General features: G+C 40.7%; 2 protein-coding genes across 3 annotated transcripts; both read left to right on the top strand.

Moving 5' to 3' along the window:
* The first annotated feature begins 1,076 nt into the window (after window positions 1-1,076).
* Window positions 1,077-22,259, top strand: LOC127807609 (uncharacterized). 2 transcript variants are annotated; one of them, XM_052345611.1, is made up of 2 exons: window positions 1,077-1,423; window positions 20,788-22,259. In XM_052345611.1, exons 1-2 carry the CDS (start codon window positions 1,202-1,204, stop codon window positions 21,940-21,942), a joined length of 1,377 nt encoding a protein of 458 aa, XP_052201571.1. In that variant the 5' UTR covers window positions 1,077-1,201; the 3' UTR covers window positions 21,943-22,259. The 2 variants fall into 2 exon arrangements, with proteins under 2 accessions (XP_052201571.1, XP_052201570.1); XM_052345610.1 differs by lacking the exon at window positions 1,077-1,423 and adding an exon at window positions 19,547-20,648.
* A 1,815-nt stretch (window positions 22,260-24,074) lies between these two features.
* LOC127807610 (uncharacterized) lies at window positions 24,075-26,665 on the top strand. Its single transcript, XM_052345612.1, has 3 exons — window positions 24,075-25,166; window positions 25,979-26,207; window positions 26,312-26,665. Exons 1-3 carry the CDS (start codon window positions 24,322-24,324, stop codon window positions 26,474-26,476), a joined length of 1,239 nt encoding a protein of 412 aa, XP_052201572.1. The 5' UTR covers window positions 24,075-24,321; the 3' UTR covers window positions 26,477-26,665.
* Window positions 26,666-27,405: the final 740 nt, after the last annotated feature.

The following is a 27,405-nucleotide window of genomic DNA, read 5'->3' as shown; positions in this document are numbered from 1 at the left end:
ATTTTCCCCTATTCTAGGTTAGCTTTGGCTCATTTTTGGCGCCTCTCTCTAGATTGTCTTTGATAGTGTCTTGCTTTCTTGGGTTTTCTAGTCCTTGAGAGTGTGTCTCAACTTTTTCACTCTTAAGTAATTAATTATATAAATAAATTATATAAAAAATAATAACTAACATTAAAAATAGCATTGTCATTAAAAATTGTACTCTTCTCTCTAGGGGTGAAAGAGCCCATTAGAAGGAATCAATTGGGCATTGATTTGAGGTAACTAATATGATTTGGATTCCATTCTATTTGGAAGAGATTTTCCCAAATTGGCCAATCAACTTTTTACTGTAATTTTGTTTTTGGTTTGGTTTGGTAATAACTTGTTAGGATAATACTCTATATAAAAATAATTTTTAATTTATTTTCATTTAATAAAATAAATAAATATTTTGTAATATAAAAAAACTTAATATAAAAATAAAATAAATAATATTATTCATCTCCAATAAAGATAAATGACAGTAACATAAGATTCTACTTGAAAAAGCTTAGTTGGGGACAAGGGTGGATCTAGCCAGGTAAAATGGGTTGGACTAGGCAAAATTAGAAGTGGGCTGGGCTAAATTAGAGATGACCTATTATCAAAAAATTAACAAATTTACATTATAAAAAAAAAATTCTTGTGAGCCCAGCGCAGCTCACTAATAAATTCGTCTCTAGTAGGGGAAGATGAAATTGCGTCAAATAAATTTTATATTTTATATTCTTGTAATATTAACCAATCACTTTCATTTATATTACTGTTATTTATTGTTATTAAAAATAAATAATATTATTTAAAAAAATATAATATTTTATTCATAAATTTTAGATTCCAAAAGATAAAATTCTTGACCTTAAGAGCTTCTGCACTCAGCCTCAAAATTTTTACAGAAAGAGTTAATCACAGAACTCAACGATGAGACCGAATATGGGACCCCAACTATCTATATAGTGGCTATAGTCTAAAAATCCCTTTGAATTTCAACTCATTTACCAGCTCAACCGTTAAGCCATGTTTGTTGGGGGGCAATTATTATTATTTTTTTTCCCGAAATCTTGGTGCTTGCAAAGCAGGCTGGAGCTGCAAGTACTCGGCAGTAACCTACGACTCGACGCTCGGACGCTGACTTCGATTCCCCTCTTTCCTTCGCAGCCCTATAAATTCATTCATTCCAATGTCGCTTTCGGTTCATTGCACTTGGACGACCTGTCGGGTTCGACTTGTCAGACCATCGAGCTTCGGCTTCACGCGGTGCAGAAGCGTTGAGAACTTCAATACCAGGAGGCGCGCCACCGATTACCCACCTTTCACGGCGGCCATGTCCAGCGTCACCACCCACAAAGACGTCGTTCCGACCCAGAACGAGTCGGATCGGAGCTCCCTGCAGCCCTTGCAGGTACTTTTCAGCTCTTTGATTATTGGCTTTTGATTGATGGATTTGCGTTGAATTCGAAATGAGTTACTGCCCTTCTTTGTCTTCTGGGTATTTTAGTCCTGTAACTAAGATGGATTGGATGTTAAAAGGGGAGGGTTTGAGTTTGAGTTTGATTGATTTGATTTATGTTACGTGATGCCACCAGAAACTTAAGCATGGTGAAAGGACAGTAATGAAGTAGGATTTGTGGAAGGAAAAGAAAGTGAAAATGATGTTTCTGGGGAATTTCATTTTCTTTCAGTTTTCCTTTGCGTTGGAGAATCCTAATTGCAAATATAGCTTAAGTGCCCAGAGGAATGTGGTTTTTGGCTTCAATTGAATTGGAGGCACCGAAGTTTAGATTGTTGTTACGGATTGTCTTAAAAGGTTAGGAAAAGTAGAAGGGAGAGAGACGAGAGGGGATTGCGGACTTTGTAACACCTTTTGACATGTTAGAACCTGTGACTTGCATTTTACTTCCTTGATATTTATATGAGCATGCCTCAATTGCCTTCAATTCTCATCAACTTTTAGTCGTTGTTTTCGTTTCACTTGGTCCTCTCAATGTAGTTGAAAGGACAAATCCACTTGTGTGTATCTGTGAGTATTTATTGCTGATGCATTGGTAATTGTTGATACATCTGTTGAACTTGTATCAAGAAATGGTTTTCCTACTCCTCTTGGCTATACTGCTAGTGCCTTTTAGATTTTGGTCACCAAGAAAGGTTATTTGCGCACTTATCTGACTTTTTGTTTTTCGTTTTTCTTGGAAGGGAGGGATCAATACAAGAAAAACCCTCATTAAGATTGTGGCTAGTTGGCAAGTCTGATGTTATTGGCCTTTTAGGGCTGATCTTAGAATTTTACTTGGGTGGAGCTTCTAGGTTGAGGTATACATCATTTATGATTTTGTTATTGTGAATTAAGCATGGACGTGTATGCCAACCAAGTTAATTGTGGCTAGGTTGAACCTTCTAGATAGCCTGACGTCTCTATATCATGTTTGATGCTTTAGCCACTTCACTTCTTTTATTTGTAGTTTAGATTGATATCTAAGTTCTTTGTTAATGGTGCCATGCAAGTGCTAAAAGGGTCTGTTTAATTTTGCTGTTAGTTTTTATGGGTTTGTTTTTATTTATGCCGTGTTTGTTTTCACTTTCTAGTAAAAAAAAAGTAGAATAGTTTTGATAATGTTGTCACTTTTTAACATTTTGATAAGAAAAATTGAATATGATTTTTGATAAAAATGTTGTGTTACATCAGATGATTAAATATATAAAGCATGTCTCCAATGTATGTGGCTCCTCACTTTGTGATTATTGAGGGAGGGTTTAATTTGTATATAGCTTTCCCTTTGTTTTTTTTTTTTTTTTTTTGAAGAGGCTGTTTCGTTTCCACAACTCGATTTTGTGACCTCCCACTTATGAACACCTTACTATTGCAACCAATGTTCATCCTTAGATGATTAAATATATGTAAAGAATTATGTTTATACAAAAATACCCATCTCCTACAAATTTTTTGGAGTTCATTATCCCTTCTCTACCTTCCTTGATTGACAACATGGTCCCTTTTTCTTATTCCTTACTGCCGGTGATGACCAGTCGAACCCTCATCACAGTGGGGTCACTGAACCTAGAGTTAGGGTCAAGATCCCAGATTTGGGTTCAACAAGCCTAAATTTTGGCTCATTGTCCCTTTTGGGGTCACAAGCTTTCTGTCAACAAGCTATAATATGAACATGGAAACTCCATTTAGTGTTCCCATTTTTTATGGTTTCTTAGCAACTTGTATCCATTACATTTAACATTCTGAGTGCTGCTCTGTTGATCCACTTGGGTTACTGGGTCATCTTGTAAGGCATGCCCAGACTCAATTAACAGATATTGATGCATCCAGCTGTTTTGCTAAGTCAATACAATATCATGTTCCCACTGTATCACCTCTTTCATCATTGTTGAGCTGCCAAAACTTATATAATATGGGCCATATTTTGATTTTAATTTTTTTAACCATATTTGCTCAAATGCTTTAACTTTTTTCTCCAGATTTGTATTATTAGGCCCAAAAATTATGTGAAATTGTACTTCATTTCTTGTCATAAAATGTCTCATTACTCACGGTTACTGCTGCCATCCCATAGGTCTTCTCTACTTGGGTGTATGTTTTCTATATTGATTAAGATTTAAGAAGCTTGCTAAAGACTTTGGTGTTTTTTCTTACATAAGCTGACTGCTGTTTTGGGAACAATATTCTTGCACTAACAAGCAGCAATGCAGCTAGGGTATGACTAGTAATATGGATGCTATATCACATACAGTAATTTGAAAAAATTAAGGATATGAATACAATAGGAATATGATAAAAAAAAAATATTTTTATAATTTTTAGGGTAAATTGCCTGCACATCCCTTGTGGTTTGGGTCTTTTGCCTAGACACCCCTTGTGGTTTGTTTTTGTCCAAATAGGTTCTTGTACTCTCCCTTTATTGCCAGGGCATTAATTGAATTCATATTAAGTTCTAATTAATCAACTTTTTTCTAATCTCTCCACTTAATTAAAAATAAAAAATCAAAGTGAAAAGAAAAAATAACACTGTCTGTTGTCTTTGCCGACCATTGCCAGCTGTCTGGTTTCCCAGTCAGCTTAAGCTGATCATTGGAACCCATCTGCAGCAGATGTATGGGTTCTAGTGAAGATGAACCCATTTGATAGCTTTCGCTTTTCCCTTCCATTTTCCTCTTCACATCTGATTCTTATTTTCCCAAATTCAATCCTTTTGTTGCCTCAGTCACATCCTTCTCAATTTCACCCTCTAATTCTTGATTATCCCCGGCTTTGCCAACCCTAAGACTTGTCCCATCTCCTTCATTGCCTATCTTTCTCTTCGCTTTATTCTTATTCTTCGACCTTTTGTTGCCACGGCCGCAAGACAGAGTTTGACCAGAGCTCCTCAATGTGCCAGTGGAGGTGATACTGAAACTCCTCATAGGTGAATGATTCATTTTTGCTGCCTCTGCCATCTAAATTGGTGATCAGCTTAATGTCATCAAATTATTTTTCTTTCCAGGAGGCTTTGTTTAAGCAATTCTATGGTAGAAGAGATTTGAGATTTGGACACCATTTGGCGTCACCATCTAGTCGGGAGTCACCATTTGGCGTGTTTGATATGTATCTTGAATTAATTGACCAGTATTTGTGTCTAGTACAATCCAATATGAGTATGACAGTCCAAATGAAATGTCCTGCTTTCTAGCTTTTGCATGATCAGACAAGAACTTATTCCATTTGCTTGAGAATATGTCATTGTGGGGCCCTTGCATGCAGATAACATTGTGAAATTCTTGAGGCATATTGAAGGAAAAATTGTTTTCTTTTTTAAAGTGGATGAACTTTAAGATAGATTTTAGAGTATTTCTGCTTACTTTTGCATTTTTTTTAATGTCATTGTTAAAAAGATGGGTTACCTGCACACTGATCCTAATTTCGGAACATTATAATGATTTTGTCAATGTTGTCTGAAAATTTATTAAGAGTTAAGACTACTAAATGACTATCCCACCGTCTAAAAAAAAAACCCCAAATTGGTCAAACACAAAAAAGACAAAAAGAAAACTCCCAGTGCCCCCCCCCCCCCCCCCCCCCTTTCTTTCTCTCTTTCACATGTCTCACCCACTTTCTAGCATGAAATTCATACCATAGAGTTTACAAAAAGGTAAAGATAGCAAAATTAGTTTGAAACAGAAAAAGTCTTGCTTCCTTCTTTTCCCTCTCTCTGTCTCACCCAACCATACCACCTCGTTTTTTCTCTAATTCTAGCATTGGTGGATCATAATAAGTCATAACTCACATCTGTCACCCATTCTAGCCACCTCCAAGCAAAGTCATACTCTTTACCATTACAATGCCTATCCATCACCCTTGCTTTTCCATCTCTGTCTTTTCCACGAACTCCTTGACCTCACTCTTGGACTTTTTGTTATTATTAACAACAACATCATTTCGCCATTATGGCACAACCACAACCATTTCCATGACTTCAAATGTGTCACACACGGCGATACCCCTCCTAATTTCCTTTCATTGCATTCTGTTATTACTTTCTTTAGATTCTGTTATTTGTTTTAATTTCCAGCTGTATCAGTTTGTAAGAAAGAATATTCCAAAAGCAGCCCAGGTGTAAAGGGTGTGAATAGGACAAAATAAGGTGTTATAATTGTTTAGGGAAGGAATCCTCGGGTATGCAGAGGCCTATATATCCTTCTTAGACCTTTTGGTCCAATAACGAGATTATCAATCAACTTCAGATTTCTTTCCTTCTCTCTATACTTGTCTGTCTCCCTTGCTATCTCTTCCTTTCTTTCTCCCCGCCCGACTTACCATTTCTATTGCTGATTAACTCCCAATCAGTTAGCCAATCCGAGCCCAAGCTGTGACAATTTGGTATCAGAGCCTCGGTCTTGGCTTGATTAGCGGAGCATTCATCCATGGCGGACGGTACCCGCATGAAGAGCTTCGAGGCGCAGCTACAACAGCTCAGCTCGACGGTGGCAGGCTTCCAGAGTCAAGTAGATCAGTTAGAGCGAGGATCGGAGCGAAATCATGCGACAATTTTAACGCTGGACCGCCGAATGGAAAGTTCGGTAGGTGAATTGGAGAGAAGGCTTGACGGGGCTCTGTCTCAAATGCGGGAGGATAATGCGCAAATGAGAGCAGAGCTGGGAGCCCAACTCCAACAGTTTATGGTTATGTTCACTCGCCAAAATGCTGTGAGATTGGCCCCTAAGTTTCCTCCTAGAAATAGAACAGAGCTATTAATACCAGATGCCAGGAGGGACAGAGTAGCGGGCGATGAGGGGACAGGAGTGGAACCGGAGGGGGATATAAGGAATGTGATGGAGGGTGAACATGGAGGACATAATCGTCCACAGCAACCGGGGTTCCCGACACCCAGGTTGGAGATTCCGGTGTTTGATGGGAATAATCCCCGGTGGTGGGTGAGAAAATGTGAGCGCATGTTCGACTGGTACAACGTACTTGAGGAAAGGAGGGTGGCCTTGGCCTTGGCCTTGGCCTACTTTGATGACCTGGTAGACGCTTGGTATCAGGGGTGGATTAGGGTCAGGAACAACCCAACCTGGGTGGAGTTCACGGGGAGGTTATGCGAGAGGTTTGGAGAAAAAAGTATGTCGGACGTCATTGAAGAATTCAACAAATTAAAGCAGGTAGGAGACGTGAATGCCTACCTGAGAAGGTTCGAAAAACTGAGGTCATTGATGATCAACAACGACCCCCACCTCTCAGAAGCCTATTTTGTCTCTAGTTTCTTGAGTGGGCTCAGCGATGATTTGAGGCCTATGGTTAAAATGATCCGGCCTAGAACAGTGGAGCAAGCGGCAGAAAGCGCTAGACTACAAGAAATGGTGGTCGAAGCCTTAATGAGGAAGCAGAGACAACAGCACCGGGTGGTCACGGGAAACTCAGCCCATCCAGGCGATAAGGTACATAACCGAGATTGGGGTAGAGCCGGCCAAGGTGTTAGGAATACAGGAGGGCCCAGCTCAGGGGGAAAATATAACGACCTGAGGAGGCAGCTTGGGTTGTGCTTCAGATGCAAGGATAAATATTATCCTGGGCATCAATGTAGGCGACAACTGTTGTTATTAGAAGGGGACCTGAAGGAGAAAGTAGAAGCGGAAGAAGATGAAAGAGAAGAGGACGATGAGCTCGGGGAAGAAGACACAGGTGAGATTTCACTCCATGTGTTGAAGGGGGTGACCAATAACAAGATCATTAAGGTGGAAGGGAAGGTGAAGAATGACAGCTTGTTAATCTTAATTGACAGTGGAAGCACGCATAGCTTCCTGGATGAAGGGTCGGCAAAAAGATTGAAGTGTTCCCTCAAGGAAACTCAACCCCTTAGTGTGACGGTGGCTAATGGGAATAGACTGATCAGTGAATCGGTATGCCGGGGGTTTAATTGGGAGATGCAATGGGAGAAGTTTGAAGCGGACCTGAGGCTGCTGCAGTTAGGGGGCTGCGATGTGGTACTAGGGGTTAACTGGATGAAAGAAGTGAGCCCCATAAGCTTTGATTTCAATAGGATGGAGGTATCCTTTGATAAAGAAGGGAGAAGAATGACTCTCACGGGAGGAAGAGAGTTTGGGACTTGCCGAATGATAACCGGAAAGAGGCTTCACCGGGTGTTCAGGAGTAAGTGGAACCAACTGGCTCAACTGTTCTCCCTTACAATAGTGGAAGAAGGGGACAAGCAGAAGCTATATGGGGAATTATGCTTGACTGTCAACAGCCAGTGATGTGATCTTGACCAGGTACACTTTCAAGCCCCTATTCATGAATTGCTATTAGAATTTAAGGATTTATTTACTGAACTAGATACTCTACCTCCATCCCGAGCCTTGGACCATTCAATCCACCTAAAGCCCAATACCAAACCCATAAACATCAGATCCTACCGTTATTCTCCCATCCAGAAAACAAAAATTGAGAAAATGGTGAAGGAAATGCTAAAACAATCATTCATAAGACCCAGCCAGAGCCCTTTCGCGTCACCAGTCCTCCTTGTTAAAAAGAAGGATGGATCTTGGCGTTTTTGTGTGGATTACCGACAATTAAATACCCTAACTATCAAAGACAAGTATCCTATACCCTTGATAGAAGACCTAATGGATGAGCTACACAATGCCAAAAATTTTTCAAAGCTGGACCTTCATTCGGGATACCACCAAATAAGAATGAAACCTAATGATGTCCATAAAACAGTCTTTAGAACCCACCATGGACATTTTGAATTCTTGGTGATGCCATTTGGACTCACCAATGTCCCAGCCACTTTTCAAGCCCTAATGAACCAAATCTTCGAATCCTATTTAAGGAAATTCATATTACTATTCTTCGATGATATCCTTGTCTATAGCCCAAACGTTAATCAGCATTTACAACACCTCAAAACCACCCTAGAAGTCCTTAGATCTAATCAGCTCTTCATCAAAAGGTCGAAATGTTCCTTTGGGCAAGATCAGGTTGAGTATTTGGGCCATTTGATATCAAAAGAAGGAGTTAGGACTGATCCCAAAAAGGTCGAAGCCATGATAGCTTGGCCACGTCCAACAACAGTAAGGGCTTTACGAGGATTTCTTGGCCTTATCGGTTACTACCGCCGGTTTGTGAGAGGATATGGAGTGGTGAGTAAATCACTTACCAACCTACTTAAGAAGGGTTCATTCAGCTGGGGAGAAGAGGCTGAGGAAGCCTTCGAGAAGCTAAAGATTGAGATGAGCAAGGTGCTTGCTTTGGGCCTTGCCGATTTTTCTACACCTTTCATGCTGGAGACAGACGCCTGCCGGGGGGGCATAGGGGCTGTGTTGTCACAAGGAGGAAGGCCCTTGGCATTTCTAAGCCAAGCATTAAGCCCCAAGCATTTGGGATTAAGCATCTATGAAAAGGAATTCTTGGCGGTGCTTATGGCAGTAGAAAAGTGGCGGCATTACTTAGAGAATGAGAAGTTTATAATCAGAACAGATCATGAGAGCTTGAAACATTTGTTGCAGCAAAAATTGCAAACTCAACTGCAACGAAAGGGAATGGCAAAATTGATGGGATTGGACTACATAATTCAGTATAGAAAGGGCAAGGAGAACGTTGCTGCTGATGCCCTTTCAAGGTGCCAAGAAGAAGGAAGTCCGAATGCCATCACTACCGTAATTCCAGCATGGTATCAAGAAGTTGTCGACAGCTATGAAGAGGACGAACAGGTGAGGGGAATACTGGAGAAGCTAGCAATGGGAGTTATTGATGCTGGAGGTTATGCCTTACAGGAAGGGTTGATCAGACTTCATGGCAGGATTGTTGTTGGTGATAAGGGAAGTCTCAAGAAAAAGATCATGCAATCCTTGCATGAATCACCTTTGGGAGGGCATTCAGGAGTTCAAAATACTTACCTTAGGGTAAAGCAACTGTTCCAATGGCCCAAATTAAAGACTGATGTCCAGAAATTTGTTCTGGCCTGCGACACTTGCAGGCGATGCAAACATGAGAATATACCCTACCCCGGCCTCCTTGAACCCCTGCCTATTCCGGGCCAAGCTTGGACTAGTGTCTCTATGGATTTTATAGAAGGGTTGCCTAAATCCGAAGGGAAGGATACTGTGCTAGTGGTCGTTGATAGGCTGACAAAATTCGCCCATTTCATAGGTTTGTCCCACCCTTTTACAGCGCAGGAGGTAGCAAGGTCCTTTGTGGACAAAGTAGTGGCGCTGCATGGAGTTCCAAGTACTATCATCTCGGATAGGGATAAGATCTTCACAAGTGAGTTCTGGCAAGGCCTGATGAAGTCTATGGGGACCAAACTTAATATGTCGACAGCTTATCACCTGCAATCGAACGGCCAGACGGAGAGGGTCAATCAAAGCCTAGAAACATACCTGCGGTGTATGTGCATTCGACAACCCAAGAGCTGGCATCGGTGGTTAGCATTGGCCCAATGGTGGTATAACTCTAATTACCACACGGCCTTGAAAATGTCTCCTTTCGAGGCCAACTTTGGGTACAAACCTCCCATTTTACCCGCCTTACAAGGACAGGTGACTGCAACCGCTGTGGAAGAATATATGCAGCAAAGAAGGATGGTTCTGCAACAGCTTAAGCAAGAGCTAGCCTCAGCCCAAAATAGGATGAAGCAGTATGCGGACAAGAAAAGAAGTGAGAGGGAGTTTGACGTGGGCGAAAGAGTGTATCTCTGGTTGAAGTATCCTCATCTGAAGACCCTTACCCAAGGACCGGTGTCCAAATTGAGCCTCAAATACTTGGGTCCCTATCCCATCCTTGCTTGGGTCGGGAAGGTGGCATACCGACTACAACTTCCCCAGGGAACCCACATTCACCCAGTTTTCCATGTTTCATTATTGAAGAAATCAGTTGGGATTGAGCCAGTGGATACTGCACTGCCCACCAATCCAAAGGAAAAGGAGACTTCAAAGAAGCCTGAGGCCATTCTCGACAAAAGAGTGATCTACTGCCAGGGAGTACCCCTCATCCAAGTGTTGGTAAAGTGGCAACACGAAGAACAAGGAAGCAACACGTGGGAGTACCTACCAACTCTTCTCCAACAGTTTCCCACGACTGCTAGCCTACTTAACATTTCTTGAGGACAAGAAATTATTTAAGGAGGAGGGAATTGTCACACACGGCGATACCCCTCCTAATTTCCTTTCATTGCATTCTGTTATTACTTTCTTTAGATTCTGTTATTTGTTTTAATTTTCAGCTGTATCAGTTTGTTAGAAAGAATATTCCAAAAGCAGCCCAGGTGTAAAGGGTGTGAATAGGACAAAATAGGTTGTTATAACTGTTTAGGGAAGGAATCCTCCGGTATGCAGAGGCCTATATATCCTTCTTAGACCTTTTGGTCCATTAACGAGATTATCAATCAACTTCAGATTTCTTTCTTTCTCTCTATACTTGTCTGTCTCCCTTGCTATCTCTTCCTTTCTTTCTCCCTGCCCGACTTACCATTTCTATTGCTGATTAACTCCCAATCAGTTAGCCAATCCGATCCCAAGCCGTGACAAAATGTTCCCTTTAATCTGTTCAACCACAACCATCCTCAAGCATCATTTTTGACCAAAAGACCTGTCAAAACTGTCTCCAACTTCTTCACAAAAGAGCTCTGTTATTGTAGTGGGTTTGATGCATTTAGTATTACAGATTGGGGGATGGTCTGGTTAGAATGGCACAATGGTTGCAAGTGGGCAGATTGTGAGGGTGGTCACAATTTGTGTTCCTTGTAGGGCTTCAGTGTTGGTAGATGCAGATTGTGAGGGTGGTCATGGTGGAGATGTGGGATGGCAATGACAATTAGAGGCAGTTAGATTCATGACTGGTGTTGCTAGATTATAGGATAGGGGAGAGATTGATTTTTAAAGATTCCTAACTTTTGGTATATGCCTAACATTCCTGATGTGAAACAACAAAGATGGTGTAAAAGTATAGGGGGAGAAGAAGACCCACTGGAGAGAAAGAGAGGAGAGAACTTTTAGGAGAGGAAGTCATCATTTTGTATTCAATAGGATTGTGCAGCCGACCTGCAAAAATTGAAAAACCAACGGAACATTTTGGGTCAGGTTTTGTCAAGCATGGTTCAGTTTTGTTCTCATTTTTCAAAAAACCAAGGATCTTGGTTTGGTTTCAGTTAGCAGTGCCGATAAACCAAACTGAACTGAGGTTTAATAAATTGAACTGAACTGAAATTGGGCAAACTCTACTTGTTTGATCTCCTTTATGTAGTGGTCTGTTGCCTCTCACTCTCTCAATCTCTCTAATCATCCATTTTGGAACTCCAACTCTCTCTCTCTCTCTCTCTCTCTCTCTCTCTATCTATCTATCTATCTATCTCAGAACTGCAAATCATCTCTGTTTTTGTCTGTTGCCTCACGCCTAGCTTCAACTCTTCATGTCTGCTTCTTTCTCCCTCAATTGACTGGTGAGCATGCATGCAGAGCTTTCCTTCTTCACCCACCTCACTTTGTTCTTTCTGCAAAAAAACCTCTTGTGGCTTCTAGAGATAAAGGAGAGAGAGAGAATACGGAAGCTGAGAGGCTATAGCTTCAACCAAAGTATAACAACTGATTTCTCTGTTTGCTTTTGGTCATCAGAACAATATTTGGAGTTCTTTGGTTCCTAATTTGTTTTGTTCTTTCTTTCATTCCAAGTTTTTGAAGTTTGTTGAGGCAAAAAAGGTAGAAGTATGTGGAAGCTGGAGTTTGATTTGTTGAATTCCGTGTTTGAAAAGGGATTTACCATATGAAATCTGGAAACTTTCATGTGAAACTTGTGTTGATTTCTCGAGTTTGTCTTTGTTTTTGCTGTAGTTTGGGAATTTGGGTGGTTTGTTTGATGATTTAAATTGAGTATTGGTTTGATGATTTAAATTGAGTATTGGTTTCTGTTGTAGATCGTAGTTTAAGTATTTTGAATCGATGGTTTGAATTAAAAAAAAATTTGGTTAACCTAGAAATTGAACTGAAAAAAACTGAATTGAGGTGCTTGGTGTTAGATAATGAGGCCAATGTACTAGGCATTAGGCTTTGATCTATTGGGCTGAGCCCTTGTAAATAAAAGCCCTCGGTTAAATCATAGCTGGAGAAATGTTCCAGTATGTGTCGGGCAAGTTGTAAGGCAAGTGGGGGAAGGCATAACCGTTTTTGGCGCCAACTGGCCATAGATCAGTATAAAAAAGGGCTGATCTATGCCTCTTCCCTATGTTGAATGAAATCAGGAAATTAGTTTCCTTCTTAATTCTTTTCCCTCCTAAATTTCACTCTTCTTTTCCCTCTAAATCCTCTCAAACCCTCTCTCTTTCTTCCTCTCGCCATTCTTGATTTCACTTGTCAGATTAGGAATCTGACACTTGGTTAGTTCAGTGCAGTTTCAGTGCAAGCAATTTCAAAAACTGAGCAATTTGGGTCAGTTTTGTTTTTCCAAAAATCGAAGTTTGCGCACCCCTAACTAAAATTGATTCTCTAATTACATCATAGGCCTATTTATACCCCAAAACCCAAAGATAATTTAAACCCTTAACAAAATCTAGAAACAAAAGATAAAATCTAAATAAATCGTTTCAAAAGCAAAATCTAAAATTTAAATAAAACCTAAATCCTAAAATCAAACATTAAAATTTGATAATTCTAATTCCTTATCATTCCCTTTTTGTTCGAAGAACTCTTCCTTGGGTTTTGTGTAGACTCGTGTCACTAGTAGTTGAGCATCATCTTCAACAACTCACTCACAGTGGGAAGAATGCACCAGTGCTTTGATTAAATCTTGCTGGCTCCTGTAGAACTCCAGTAGATCAGGGTCAAACAGTGGCAATTCCCTTTTAGGAATCAAAGTAGGCTAAATCTGAGGGATTCACCCAACAAGAAAATGTTTAATCTGTTCATCCCTTGTAAAAGAGATCTGCTCAGCTAAAATAATGTCAACTTTATGTCATGACCCTAGGATTTAGCCTAGGATTGGAATGACAATTGGAAGAAGCTGATGAATAGAATTAAGAACAGAATGCTGGAGAGAAAGAAATGGACAGAAATGGGGAAAGAATGTAGAGAGAAATAGAGAGAAAATGAGAGAGAGATTGTAGAGAATTGTAGAGAGAGAATTAGAAATTCATTAATCAATTTAAGCATATCCTCTCCTCTTACAATGGGGCCTTTATATAGGCGTAGTAGCTAGTTAACTAATTTCTAACAACATCCTAACAGCACCTATGTGCTTCTAACAACTTGTAAAAATATCATAACAACCCATTGCAACCCTATTACAATGATGCCCTTCTATTATTTCTTGGGTCATGACAATTCTCCCATTCTTGATAGTTGATAGAGTTCTTATCCCCAAGAATATGCAGCAAGTAGCCGTTGCTTCATCCAATTCCCGCCTTCTCTATCTGATTTTTCTTTCTTTCTCCTTCTAGGCCTCTTCTTCTTCCTTGTTCTTAAGTGTTCGAGATCAATCCCAGGCGTAATCTGGCCTAGAACTTCAATGGGAGCAACCTGATAGCGTTCAAATCCAATACACCCACCTTCTACAATAGCTGCCCGATCAAACTTGACCTCCAATCTATGGACATGATCAGCAAATTCTGGACAGACATATTTAGTAGCTGAAACTTGGAGTCCAACGTAAAGACTATCCGTGTCCGTGACCTCCATTAGTAGTTCTTTACCATCCAATACAAGTAAGAATGGTAGACCTTCATCCTTAGTTGCAATTATTATCTTCCCTTTCAACCCACAGCCATGCTTCGTTGCTGAAATATCAACAACATCCTCATAACGCAGCAATGGATGATTGACACCTGACCAAGTGTTTCAGCACTAGTAAGAGTGCTTAAGAGGCTGTCAATTGATTGAGTGCCATTCTCCAATTCCTTTTCCTCACTCTCTTCTTCCTCCTCCTCTTCCCCTTCTTCCTTAAAGTTGGACTGCTCTTGTTGTAGAATCCCAAAAACATCACCATCGAGAACTTCTTTTCCAAAGGAATCGGTGTGTTCCTTTAATTCTCCTTTTGCCTTTATTGCCCTATCAATCTGTTCATTGCAGATTCCCTTTGGATAATGCCATTCACCTTTAATATTATTTCTGATGTTGCACTTCTCCTTCGGCTGCTCTATTTTTAGGAATTCCTCTTTGTTAAAACTTCCGTGATAATCATCAAAGTATTTCACCTTAAAGTTGTAATGATACTTCTTAATCAGTATCATTGCAAACTCCTGCAACTTCTTGTGGAACATTCGATCGAATTCCTTACACTCTTCATGTATTACACTTCTTGTTTCCTTGTCAACTTGGCTGATCCCCTTCTTCTGTTCCTTATTGATGCCAACTAAAAATGTAGCCTTCTTTGGCTGCCATTGAAGCTCCATTCCAACTGAAAAGGAAGCTTTCTTCTGCTACAATTGAAGGCTCATCTGTTCCATGTATGCACTGCCTCCCCTAGCTTCACGAGTAGGACACCCTATTGAAAATGCAACACTGTTCCGCTGCAATTGAGGCTGCTCTCTTGCTTGAAAATTAACCACTGAAAATGCAGCATCATTCGGTTGCAATTGAGACCCCTTTTGTTTCATGTGTGCCTTGCTTCCCATGGTCAACATCTCACAGACATGACACTTGGAAGACCAATACATACCGCTCTTCTTCAAACAAGTTAACCAAAATTCAAAGCCAAAATTAACCTTTGTTTCCCTTTGCTCACAGTATAGAATTTCGATTGGAATCCACCGCTCGAAATTACTGCTCCATTATGATCTACCTTAATGAAGTTGGATCGGAATTACTGCAAAGGAGCGCTGCAAGTCACAACCCAGAATCGCCCATCCAAATTCGCCTTCAAAAATCCACTCCTAGCTGCTTCGAACCTTGCTGGAATCAGATACCGAAATTGCTGGGCTTTTTAGTCGAGACCCAGACCTATTCCCACTTCACGTCATCCCTCCTCCTCGGAATTGGAACCTTTGTCTCCTCAATCCAAATCGATTAGCTGAGCCCCTTTGATTTGACTTAAGATTCAGCTCGGTATCACAGTCGGCACTCTCCTGGCCAGCGTCGAATTTAATTCCAGAGCTGAAATGCTTGCTTTGCTTCGCCTCCTCGTTCAATCGACGCTACTCTGGCTCGTCGGAAATTGCTACTATCTATTTCGACAGTTGAATTCCCGCTTCAAAGCTACCACCTGCTTTCCTCTCAAGATTCGAACAGGAGGGCCCAGATTCACAGGCGACAATCGCCTCACGTCAGCTGCCTAGGGAAGTCGCCAACCCAATCACCATCCCCTACTGGCCACGACTCCTATTTCCACACCTGACCCAATCTCTATCACCTTCCAATTTTGAGTTCAATAGTGCCTTCCTTGAGCGATTATGCTTCGCCAACTACGACGGAGCTCCCGTACTGGCCTTCTGCTCTGGTAGTGAGTCTCCTGGTCGTCTGCATCAACACCTACGGACTCGCGATCACCCTGGATTCCAAAATCACCATGTTCATTGCCAGTTCAAATCGTGACACCCACTGAACCGCTAATACTTTGGATCCAACATGCGATTGCCTTGATTCGACAATTGCTTCCAGACTCGCTTCCTTACCTGTTGGAATCTCGGCTCGACCGCTAAAGATCTCCTAGCTTGCTCCCTTCCAATCAGATTGAGCACTATTGAATTCCGAACTCCCAGCCAAGGAACAACCGCTCTGCTTTGAATCTAGATCTCGCTCACGCCACAATTCACCACTAGAATCACCATCTCTGATATTGTTAGATCTGCAAGGATCTGGCAATGTTTGAAGAACTAATCTTTGATCAATCAATTTTGACGAGTCATCGGAATCAACTACCAAAATTACATGAGCCACAGCCGAAGAAGGACCGCTCTGATACCATTTGTCATGACCCTAGGATTTAGCCTAGGATTGGAATGACAATTGGAAGGAGCTAATGAATAGAATTAAGAATAGAATGCTGGAGAGGAAGAAATGGACAGAAATGCGGAAAGAATGTAGAGAGAAATGGGGGAGAGAAATAGAGAGAAAATGAGAGGGAGATTGTAGAGAATTGTAGAGAGAGAATTAGAAATTCATTAATCAATTCAAACATATCCTCTCCTCTTACAATGGGGCCTTTATATAGGCATAGTAGCTAGTTAACTAATTTCTAACAACATCCTAATAGCACCCATGTGCTTCTAACAACTTGTAAAAATATCATAACAACCCATTGCAACCCTATTACAATGATGCCCTTCTATTATTCCTTGGGTCATGACACTTTATTTTTGTGTACATAACAAAAAGGTAATTGTAATGGAACTTTAGGCTCTGGAGCAGGTTCAGTAAGTCAACAAGAGATCCTTTTAGAGGAATAAATTGGACTTTATATACAATAATATTCTCATCATCAAAGATAGAGTCAAAACAAAAGTTAGGTGATATGTCAATGTCACATACATTGGGTCCAAATCCTTTTGGCCTCAAGTGAATCATAACAAAATCTTCAATATGAAGTTTTGCATGCTATTAATATGGACTATCTTGTAGTTTGTTAAGTGGTTTACCTAACTGAACATGCTCAATGAGTTTCCTTCTATCCTGAGCCAAAGTAGGAATGATCACTCTTGGGACAAAATCTATGACATGCTGAAGGTTGTCAGGCAAAGGGGAAAGGTGGCTTGAGACTTCCTTGGGGAAAACATTGGAATATTCTTCAAGTACATTGTAGGCTTTTTTCAATACTATTATTTGAGCATCCTTGGGAGCTTCTTGAACTGAAATAACTGATTCTCCCATTACTTCATGGTCAAGCTCTTTTTGGTTAATGATTCTCCCATTACTTCATTCTCAAGATCATCAACTTCCAGTTTTGTGTTCTAGAGATTTATGTTTGTGAATAAGTTTCTCAATCCTGAGGCCGATGCTGCAAATTGGGCATTCATATGGTCCTTCTGAGTTTTTGTGATCTAAAGGCATTGTAATATCCGGTCTTGTTTGGACATATATCCTGACAGGTTAGACTCCATTGCTCTAGTAGGTGTACTAGATCTCATCTTTTTTTTTTTTTTTTTCAATAACTAGTGGGACAAAAAATTGGACACTGTCAATTGCAAAGGAAGCTTAAATCTACCACGAGGACAATCTGTGGATGGCATGGTACTGTTTTATGTGTATGTGAGTATTGAGAATATGTGATGACTTGAGGCCTAATTTGGCATAACCCAGATAAAAAGGAAGAATATGACTTGTTTGTGGACAAAGATGATTTTGGTTTTAGCCTAGTTGGTTTATTTGCGGTTGGCTTGGGTTGTTTTAGACTGGGTTGAAGGCCATTGTATTTGGGTTGACTGGGTTATGCAAAATTGGGCCTCAATGCCCTTGGGCTCAAGGGGAAATTAGGCTTGTGGGCCTAGTTAAGAAACTTGAGTCTAGGAAGCTGGTACGAGTTGCCAAATTGGGCCTTAATATTCTGTTTTAATTTCTTGTTAAAGAAAATATTGTTTTTGTATTTAGATTTTGTCCAGAATGAAGTTCTTCAAGAATACTGCCAGCTCATGCCATGTTTGTTAGTCACATGTTCAATGCGTGTCCATATATGACACCAAAAATCAAGTGTTTGTGCTTAGCACTATCTTGGGGTACAATGCAGGTGCACAGCTAACAGCTTAATTTATTAACATGGATTATTGTTGAACTGCTCTTATTGCAGAGCATGTGCTTGACTTGTATCTGTTCTGATTGAAAATGCAACACAATTTAACTTTCTCATCATTATTTCAACCTTTTTATGGTTCTCTCCTTCCCCCTCTCTATCTCTCACTCCCCCCTCCCCTGGTGTCTGACATTGTTAAATGCTCTTACAGTTGCTTGACATGGTTAAAGAAGTGGTAGGGACTCAAGAATTAGCTTGCTGAGCTTGTTATTTTGGGTTTGAAGTTTGGTGAGGTCTAGGAGAAACCTCTACCCTCTTGTTCCTTGGGGTACTTCTGTTTTTGTTTTTTCTTTTTTGGGTACATAAGAAATTACAGGAAATGTCCATACTAGGGCATGGGAAGGTTCAAACCCACGACCTCATGCTTACCATGAGAGGTGGATCAGCACCTGAGCCACCCTTGGGAAGTGTTCCTTGGGGTACTTTTGGTTAGTTAATAGGCTTAAAAAATTTGACATGTTGGAGGTTTTAGTTGATTATATTGGTCTAACCCATAATTTGGTTCAATTCAGAGGCAAACAAATGGAAGAAAACTAAGAATAGATTTTATACCTTAAAGTTGATAAAAGTTGTTTCTTAATTGATACTGAGCAACACCTCAAGTAACACCAATCTCTAACTTGAATGGCATGGTACTCCATTAGGGCTTTGAGAACTGTATTGCATTGTTAGTGATTGGATGAAGTTTCTTGCCTTTAGTTTGTGCGTTTGACTGACATTAATTTTTCAGGTTGACTTCATACTCTTCTCTCTTTTGGCACAAAAAAGAAGGAATTCTTCTTATTTTTTCTTGAGAATCCCACTAACTGAATGGCATAGACTTTGATATGAGATGCAAGTGTGATATAAACCCACATGCGCTTGTGAAGCATCCTAACAAGGGGAAATGTTGTGACTAAGAGAATATGATGATAAGGGACAATTATTATACTTAACACAGTTACAGAAGGTCTGGAAGATAGAACTTGAAAAGTTAATTGTAATGCTTATTTATACATTTTTATTTCATTTATATTTCTGTCTTATCTTGAAAAATGTTCATTTCATGAAACATGGTTGACTTTCGATTGCCAGATATATGGTCCAAAAAATTATCCGCGGTGTCTAACAATTAGCCTCTTCCATTGGGATTCCATGCCATGGGGAAAGCCCCATGAACTCTCACCTCTTCATTGTGCCATGAGGTAAGCAAGAAGTTCCTGTTGGTTCTATGATTGACCCACTAATTTCATCCCTGGAAGAATAGTGTGGGTAGGATAGTCAAAGCTTTGCCACAACACTGATTCATTGTTGTTCACGTCCCCCACAATAAAATTCCCAGTGTCCAATAGAGTAGCAGTTGCAGTGGTGCTGGTTGGGGCCCTGTGTTGCTCGATTTTTGTCGCCAAATCATCTGTGTTAATCAAATTACCTGCACTGTCTATGGTCCAAAGACAAGAATTGTTGTGAATTTGTGTTTCCATTCCCAATCCATACCGGTGACACATAGATGTCAGAACTAATGTTGTACCAAATTGCTAAGTAACTGTAATTGGAATTCTCAGGAGTGAAGAATCCCAGTTTGAAGAGTTTATTTGTAGAGAAAAGGTAAGAAGAGGAATATGGCCAATCACCTTGTCTAAGGGTGTCAGAGGAAGCAACAAGAGAGGATGGGAAGAAAATGAGAGAAAATTCCCATCATTGTACTTTCCATACCAGCCATTATGACCAATAAGTCCAAGTCTGACACATTGAAGCTGTGTATGTCATGACTCCAACATAGCTGCTACTATACATATGAACATAAGATATTCTTGTAATGATGGAATTTATTTATGGTTTACTCATCTGTCTACTGTATAAGTAATACAAGCAGCTGGAATATGTAACATCCCCCAAGAGGACTCCCAATCACCTCACTACAAATAACACCCCTAAGAATTCCAATTACAGTTACTTAGCAATATGATACAATATTAGTGCTTATAGCTATGGGTCACCGGTGTGGATTGACAACAGAAACACTAAAATTCTCAACACTTGTGTTCTGGGTATAGACAGTGCAGGTAATTTGATTGACACAGATGATTTGGGAAAGAGAATTGAGCTATACGGGCTCTAACCAGCACCAACCCAACTGCTACTCTACTGGACACTGGCAATTTCATTGTGGGGAAGGTGAACAACAATGAATCAGTGGTGGCAAAGCTTTGACTACCTTACTGGCGATCTTCTTCCAGGGATGAAATTAAGGGTCAATCATAGGATCCACAGGAACAGGTTGCTTACCTCGTGGCACAATGGAGAAATGGTAGTTCTTGGGGCTTTCACCATGGAATGGGATGCCAGGATATGCGGGCTAATTGTTAACATTCAGGTTTTTGGTGAACAAAGTGGTTTTGATTTGAGATTGCGGTTGCACTTGTTGAATGCTTGCTCCAAGATATATTTCAGCCAAGTATCTTTCTTGTTTCTTTTTAATGGATTTGCCTGTAATCTTTTGAAGATGTGCAAGTGAATGGGTCGTTGCCATTTCTTGTCATCTCTTTATCGATCCTTCTAGGTTTTTTTTTAACATCTTTGACCTCCTTTTCTAGGTTGCAAAGCGATTGGAGAAATTCAAAACTACGATCTTCACACAAATGAGTATGCTTGCTATCAAACATGGAGCAATAAACCTAGGACAGGGATTCCCCAACTTTGATGGTCCCGAATTTGTCAAAGAAGCAGCCATTGAAGGCATTAGAAGTGGGAAAAACCAATATGCCCGAGGATATGGCGTCCCTGACCTCAACTCTGCTGTAGCTGCCAGGTTCCATAAAGATACTGGACTTACAGTGGACCCTGAAAAGGAAGTTACTGTCACATCCGGATGCACTGAAGCAATTGCGGCGACCATGTTGGGTTTGATAAATCCTGGTGATGAGGTGATCCTATTTGCTCCATTCTATGATTCTTATGAAGCCACTCTATCAATGGCTGGTGCCAAAATCAAATGCATCACCCTGCGGCCTCCTGATTTTTCGGTTCCCCTTGATGAACTAAAGGCTACGGTCTCGAAGAATACTCGGGCAATTCTCATAAACACCCCACATAATCCCACGGGGAAAATGTTCAGCAGGGAAGAGCTCAATGCAATTGCGTCTTTGTGCGTGGAGAATGACGTATTGGTTTTCACCGACGAAGTTTATGACAAGTTGTCCTTTGAGATGGATCACATTTCCATGGCTTCCCTTCCTGGAATGTACGAGCGAACTGTTACTCTGAATTCACTGGGAAAGACGTTCTCCTTGACGGGCTGGAAGATTGGGTGGGCAATAGCACCCCCGCATTTGACTTGGGGGATTCGACAAGCACATTCATTCCTCACCTTTGCGACCTGCACCCCTATGCAGTATGCGGCTGCAGCAGCCCTGAGAGCCCCTGAATCCTACTATGAGGAGCTGAAGAGGGATTACCTGGCGAAGAAGGCAATTTTGGAGGAGGGACTGAAGTCCGTTGGTTTTAAGGTATACCCGTCCAGTGGAACCTACTTCATTGTGGTAGATCACACGCCCTTCGGGCTGGAAAACGACATTGCATTTTGCGAGTATCTAATCAAGGAAGTAGGGGTGGTCGCAATCCCGACAAGCGTGTTTTACTTAAACCCAGAGGAAGGAAAGAATCTGGTCCGGTTTACCTTCTGCAAAGATGAAGGGACTCTAAGGAGTGCAGTTGAAAGGATGAAGGAGAAGCTGCTAAGGAAGAAGTGAGTAGTCGACCAAATAGATTCATATTGTGACCACCCTGAGAGGTAACTGTTATTTTCTCCGGTTTTAACTGAGCTGCACTGCACTGCACTGAGATTCATGCCTCCGGTGAACTGGTGGTAATTAAACTGCTGAATGCATTATTCCTTCTGATTCATATCTTAGGTATGGCCATGGATTAAAAAAAAAAAAAAAAAAAAAGATAGAATAAGTAAAATTCATGTAACCTAAGGTGCAGAGTATTAAAATTAAATGCGATGTTGACATGCACGTGTTTACGTAATCTTATTGAAGTTACGTTGTTTTTTATTATTTTTTAATTTCGGATTTTGCTAAGTGGTCTGAGAAGCTGAATTGGCTTTGATTGGTGGCATTTTTCTTTAAATTCCATTATAGTATGGTAATGTCACTATCCAACTAAATAAATCTACTTGATGATTATTCACAAAAAGCATATGTTATGGGGCCACCCTTTTCTTTATAACTTCACCAACAAAGAAAATAGAAACAAAAAAGTATTATGTTATCTAAACCCATTGGCACTCTCTTGAAATGAACAAACAAGCATAAGATCCTTTCTCACTTTCTCTTGAATGCACAACAATACGCATACCCATAAGATGAAACTTACAATTGTACACGAGAGTTAAAAGAGTCAAAGGTGGGAAACCTAACATTTTACACATCAGCTCAGCCCCCCTGTCCCTATCATCGCTCTCCATATTTAGCCTCTGTCTATGCCCAAATCTTTTTGCATGGCCAGGGCATCTCCAAAGCAATAATTTCCCATTTGAAATGGTAATAAAACAGGCCTGAAAATTGGCATCACCAAGAAAGAAAGAGGGGGCAGCTGAGCTGGGCTGAGAGTTATTCATGGAAATTACCATTGCCCCACCTCCACAACAAAGAAAGAAAGAAAGAATGCAGAAAGAGAGGCTTCCATCACTTTCTCATTCATCCCGCAAGTGCACGCAATTGTTATGATTTCAGTTTGTTTTTTGTTAAACGACAGATTCAGCATCCTTTATGCTTTCTTTTTTTACTACAATGTCAATAATAAAAACCTAAATGACACAAGTCTTGAGGGTTAAATTAGTTGTAACAGATTATACTAATAATTATATTTTATATGACTAGAGATTAAATCTCTCTTAAAAGTCAGCTCATTCTAATTGAGTTTAATTACTCTACCCCACTCCACTCCACTACCACCTTACCTTCCCACTACAACTTCTCTTTTTCTTTAGCATAGCACTCAAAAGTAGTCTTTTCACTTTCTCACTCTCCCTCAAGTGGTTATTTCCACTTTTATTATTATTGAGCCCAAAATGGTTAAGCATACACATGCGACCATCATCAATTACATTGAACTCTAAATCATACCCACAAATATTCATCAACTCAATCTCAATGCCCAATATGTTTCTCATTTCACACCTCAAACTCGTAACTCCTTTATCACATTATTATTATTATTATCATAAAACAATATTAAAAATCATTAAATAATGAATTAAAGGATGAGTTGGGTGATAAAAAAGAAGAAGCAAATTAATAATTTTAGTTTTTGACTTGTTAAAATTAAAATTTATTTTGAAATGGTAACAAATTTAAAAATTCAGTATAGTTTTATCTTTTTAAGTTTATGTGTTGAGTATTTTTGTTATATTTAAAATTTTAATAATTGTGAAGTAACTATAAGAAAAAAATATAATTAGAATTATAAAGTCAAAAAAAATATCCATAATTTTTTATTAAACTTGAGAGGTGAGTGAGGAGTGTAATTTATCTTAATTTGTTTTCTGATATTTTTGGTTTGGTGGGTATTTTTATTATTATAAAAATATAAGTCGAGATAAAATGAAACAAAAAAAAAAAAAAAAAACCACGCTGGACAGTGGGAAGGAAGGGCTTCTTTGAAAGATAGAAATAGTGAGCGGCACGTGCCGGCCTGCAACAGTAAAGCGGCGAAGGGCCGAATCTAGATGCGACGACGGTCTCGTGCCGTCGAGAACGGGGACTTCCAATCCAACGGCTCCAAATCGCTCTCCATCCCCCGCCCTTCGATCCCTATCCAACGGTCCTGATTGAACCCAAGTGGCTCCTTCCCAATCATCATAAATCACCAAAACCCGGTCCACCCTCTTCTCTCTCCAACACTTTCTCTCCGTAACTCTCTTTTCCTCTCTCTCTCTCTCTCCTCTCGCTTCTCTCTGTTCAACTCTTTGCTGTTTCTGCTACGACCTTCAAGGAAGGCTTCTCTACGGTCACCACTGCTCGCCTGATATGGCGCTCGCGCCGGTTTATGTAATCAGAATATCCAGATACAGGAGGGCCCACTGAGGGAAAGATCGGACGGCTTAGAGTATATATTTTGGATAAATGGACGGTCAGAAGAGTCCGTCGAAGCTCACGAGAACTCAATCCTCGCTCCTCCGGTCGTCGCCGACCATTCGATCGTCAATCCACAGCCTGTCTTCCGTCAACGAGATCTCGCCGGAGCAAGACGACGTTGAAGAACAGAAGCCCCACAAACCCGGTTCGTCTCCGGTTCGGCGGGGCTCGGCGCTCGTCGTCCCGGTTCTGGCCGTTCTTTCCCTCTCTCTCTACGCCCTTTTTCTTTATTCCCGGAGTGACGAAGTACCCACGTCGGAGAACCTTCTCCTGGGTTTGATTTTCCTCGCCGTAGCCCTCTTTTTCGCCGGAAAAAACAAGGGTTTCCTCCACCAATCCTTCGCCATCCTCCGGCAACTCAAGAAACTCGGGTTCTCCAAGACCCGCCACCACCACAGACAGGTCCAGTGGTTCATCGGCGACTCGGCCGTGCCCAGGAAAGACTGTAAAGAAAAGCGAATTGTGAAAGAAGGCGTCGAATTCTACAGCAATGGCGACTTCTACGAAGGCGAATTTCACAAAGGGAGATGCAATGGCAGTGGCGTTTACAACTACTTTGTCAACGGCCGCTACGAGGGCGATTGGGTCGACGGAAGATACGATGGCTATGGCATAGAGAGCTGGGCGAGAGGCAGCCGGTACCGCGGCCAGTACCGGCAAGGTCTCCGGCACGGGTTCGGGGTGTACAGATTCTACACCGGCGATGCCTACGCCGGCGAGTGGCTCAACGGGCAGAGCCACGGCGTCGGAGTGCAGACTTGTTCAGATGGGAGCTGTTACATTGGGGAATTCAAGTGCGGCGTCAAGCACGGCCTTGGTTGTTACCATTTCAGGTCGATTCTTGAAACTTCGATCTTTGCCCCTTTTTTTTATTGCCTAACAATGCCTGACAGATTGTTCATAATTGGTTTGTCGATCAAGATCTTGTTTGGGGGTTACTATTTTTGGGATTATTAATGATTAGTTTAGGAGTGTAGAAGTGTTGCCCGTGTTCTCTGTGTTTTGGTTTTATTGTTTATAGGTTTTGATCTGTGCAATCTTGTGAGAATTACTGTTTTTAGGTTTGGGTTTAATTTGATTTGTGATATTTCCCGAATCTTTCTTGAGATGAAGATTGAGTTTTTGAAATTATTGATATGATTGAAGTATGAATCTTTGTGGGTTTCAAATTGATTATGTTGCTGAAGTTTTAGCCATCTGAATTGAAGGGGTATTTCTGTTCACAGTAGCTTTCTGATTTATTGCATCTCCATTTTGGGAATGGAAGTTACCAGGAATTTGGGGAAGAATCAATTGGGAAACAGCATATAGCTTACTTCTCTTGGAATTTAATTATTTATTATTATTTTTTGGGGGGGTCCAAGATGTGGTTGTAGTCATCGCTGAATTTATTGATCTTCTCCTGTATGCTTCTTTAATGTCGTTGCGTTTGAAAAATGTTGATGCAAGAGAAAATTGGTTGGCTGTTGCCTTTTCTTTTTGTTTAATATTTGTAAAGGTTTTATGTTATTTATTAATTTACTTGTTCTCCTTATCCTGCGTTTGACTGTTGTGAGAGGAACGATTAACAAGGTCTACTTTCAAACTAAATGTGATTCAGTTGAACAAACTCACCCATTTAACGCTTTCTGGGACTGTTGCACAGAAATGGAGACAGATACGCTGGAGAATACTTCGGAGACAAAATTCATGGATTTGGCGTATATCACTTTGCTAATGGCCACTGTTATGAGGGATCATGGCACGAAGGACGAAAGCAAGGATATGGTTCGTATACATTCCGAAGTGGTGATGCAAAGTGTGGTGAATGGGACTCTGGCAATCTTAGGACGCCTCTCCCCCCGCTAACAGATACACTCGTTCGAGCAGTTCAGGTATCTTCATAAGACACTAAGTCCCGTCCAACGATTTCATTTTGCTTGGAATAATAAGCCCACTGGGACAATAATTCACACAATCTTAAATGTTGGTCTCGCAGGCTGCTAGAAAAGCTGCTGAGAATGCAGTTCACCTTCGACGAGTAGATGAACAAGTAAACAAGGCAGTCATGGCTTCAAACAGGGCTGCCACTGCAGCCAGAGTTGCCGCTGTCAAAGCAGTTCAGGACCGGATAGATGAAAGATTTTCTGACACTGACGCCTAAGAGACTCGCTTTGCTTTCAAGTGTATATTTAGTAAGTTGTATGTACTACCACCGAAAGTTGAACCCCACCCCGGTAAGCACAAGCTGATCGGCGGTTGAGAGAAGAGTCTGTTTCAAGTTTGATTGACCACACTGTAACTTGTATATAAATCCCCATCCAAATCAATGGAAGATGAAATTTTCTTGAGTTTTCTGCTTCTTCTGTCCCTTTGGTATTATGCTTTCTAGTGGGGTTGAGCCATGAAATAACTCACTTTCTGTGTTAACGGCAATAATGGGACCCCTGGTTTGTTCCTCCCACACCGTAGCAATACCTTATCTCCCAAGCTTGGGCCCTTTTGCTCTACATATCTGAACTGCCATGCCTATAATATATATTTAAATATATATTTATATGTATGTATATATATTTATGGCATGAACAGAACATCTGCATCTTTCTCAGCACAACTGTGTGACTTAAAAGATCAGATGAACTGGAGTGAGCCTTGCCATAAACCAAATGAAACATCAGCTATTACACACCATCTCTATTCCCTGAAATTTGTTGTGAAAGTTAATAGCCATTGTTTCAATTTATGGCTATAAATGCATGTGTTGGCGCCCGTTCAACACTACGCTTTTTATGAGTAATTCATGACCATGCCCATCTCCCCGATTTTGTTGACATGAGAAGATGTGAAGGATCTTATTACCATAAAGCAACACATGGACCAAAGCAGGTTTGTCCCTGAGAACCCAACTTGAAACTCATCTGAAATTCAAGGAATTGAGATTGTTTGTGCAGCAATGTGACAGATCAAACTGCACAGGTTGAATCAAAGTGAAAACCAAACATTAGGTATAAATTTAAAGGTGTAGATCCTGAGTTTTCATTAAACTAGTGAAGGAGCCATGTGGGTGCTTCTGCAAGGATAATGTGGGCTCTC

This window comes from Diospyros lotus, chromosome 8 (genome assembly GCF_014633365.1).
Source record: "Diospyros lotus cultivar Yz01 chromosome 8, ASM1463336v1, whole genome shotgun sequence".
NCBI lineage: Eukaryota > Viridiplantae > Streptophyta > Magnoliopsida > Ericales > Ebenaceae > Diospyros > Diospyros lotus.
The sequence above is the reverse complement of the archived record's forward strand: the minus strand, read 5'-3'. Positions and strand labels throughout refer to the sequence as shown.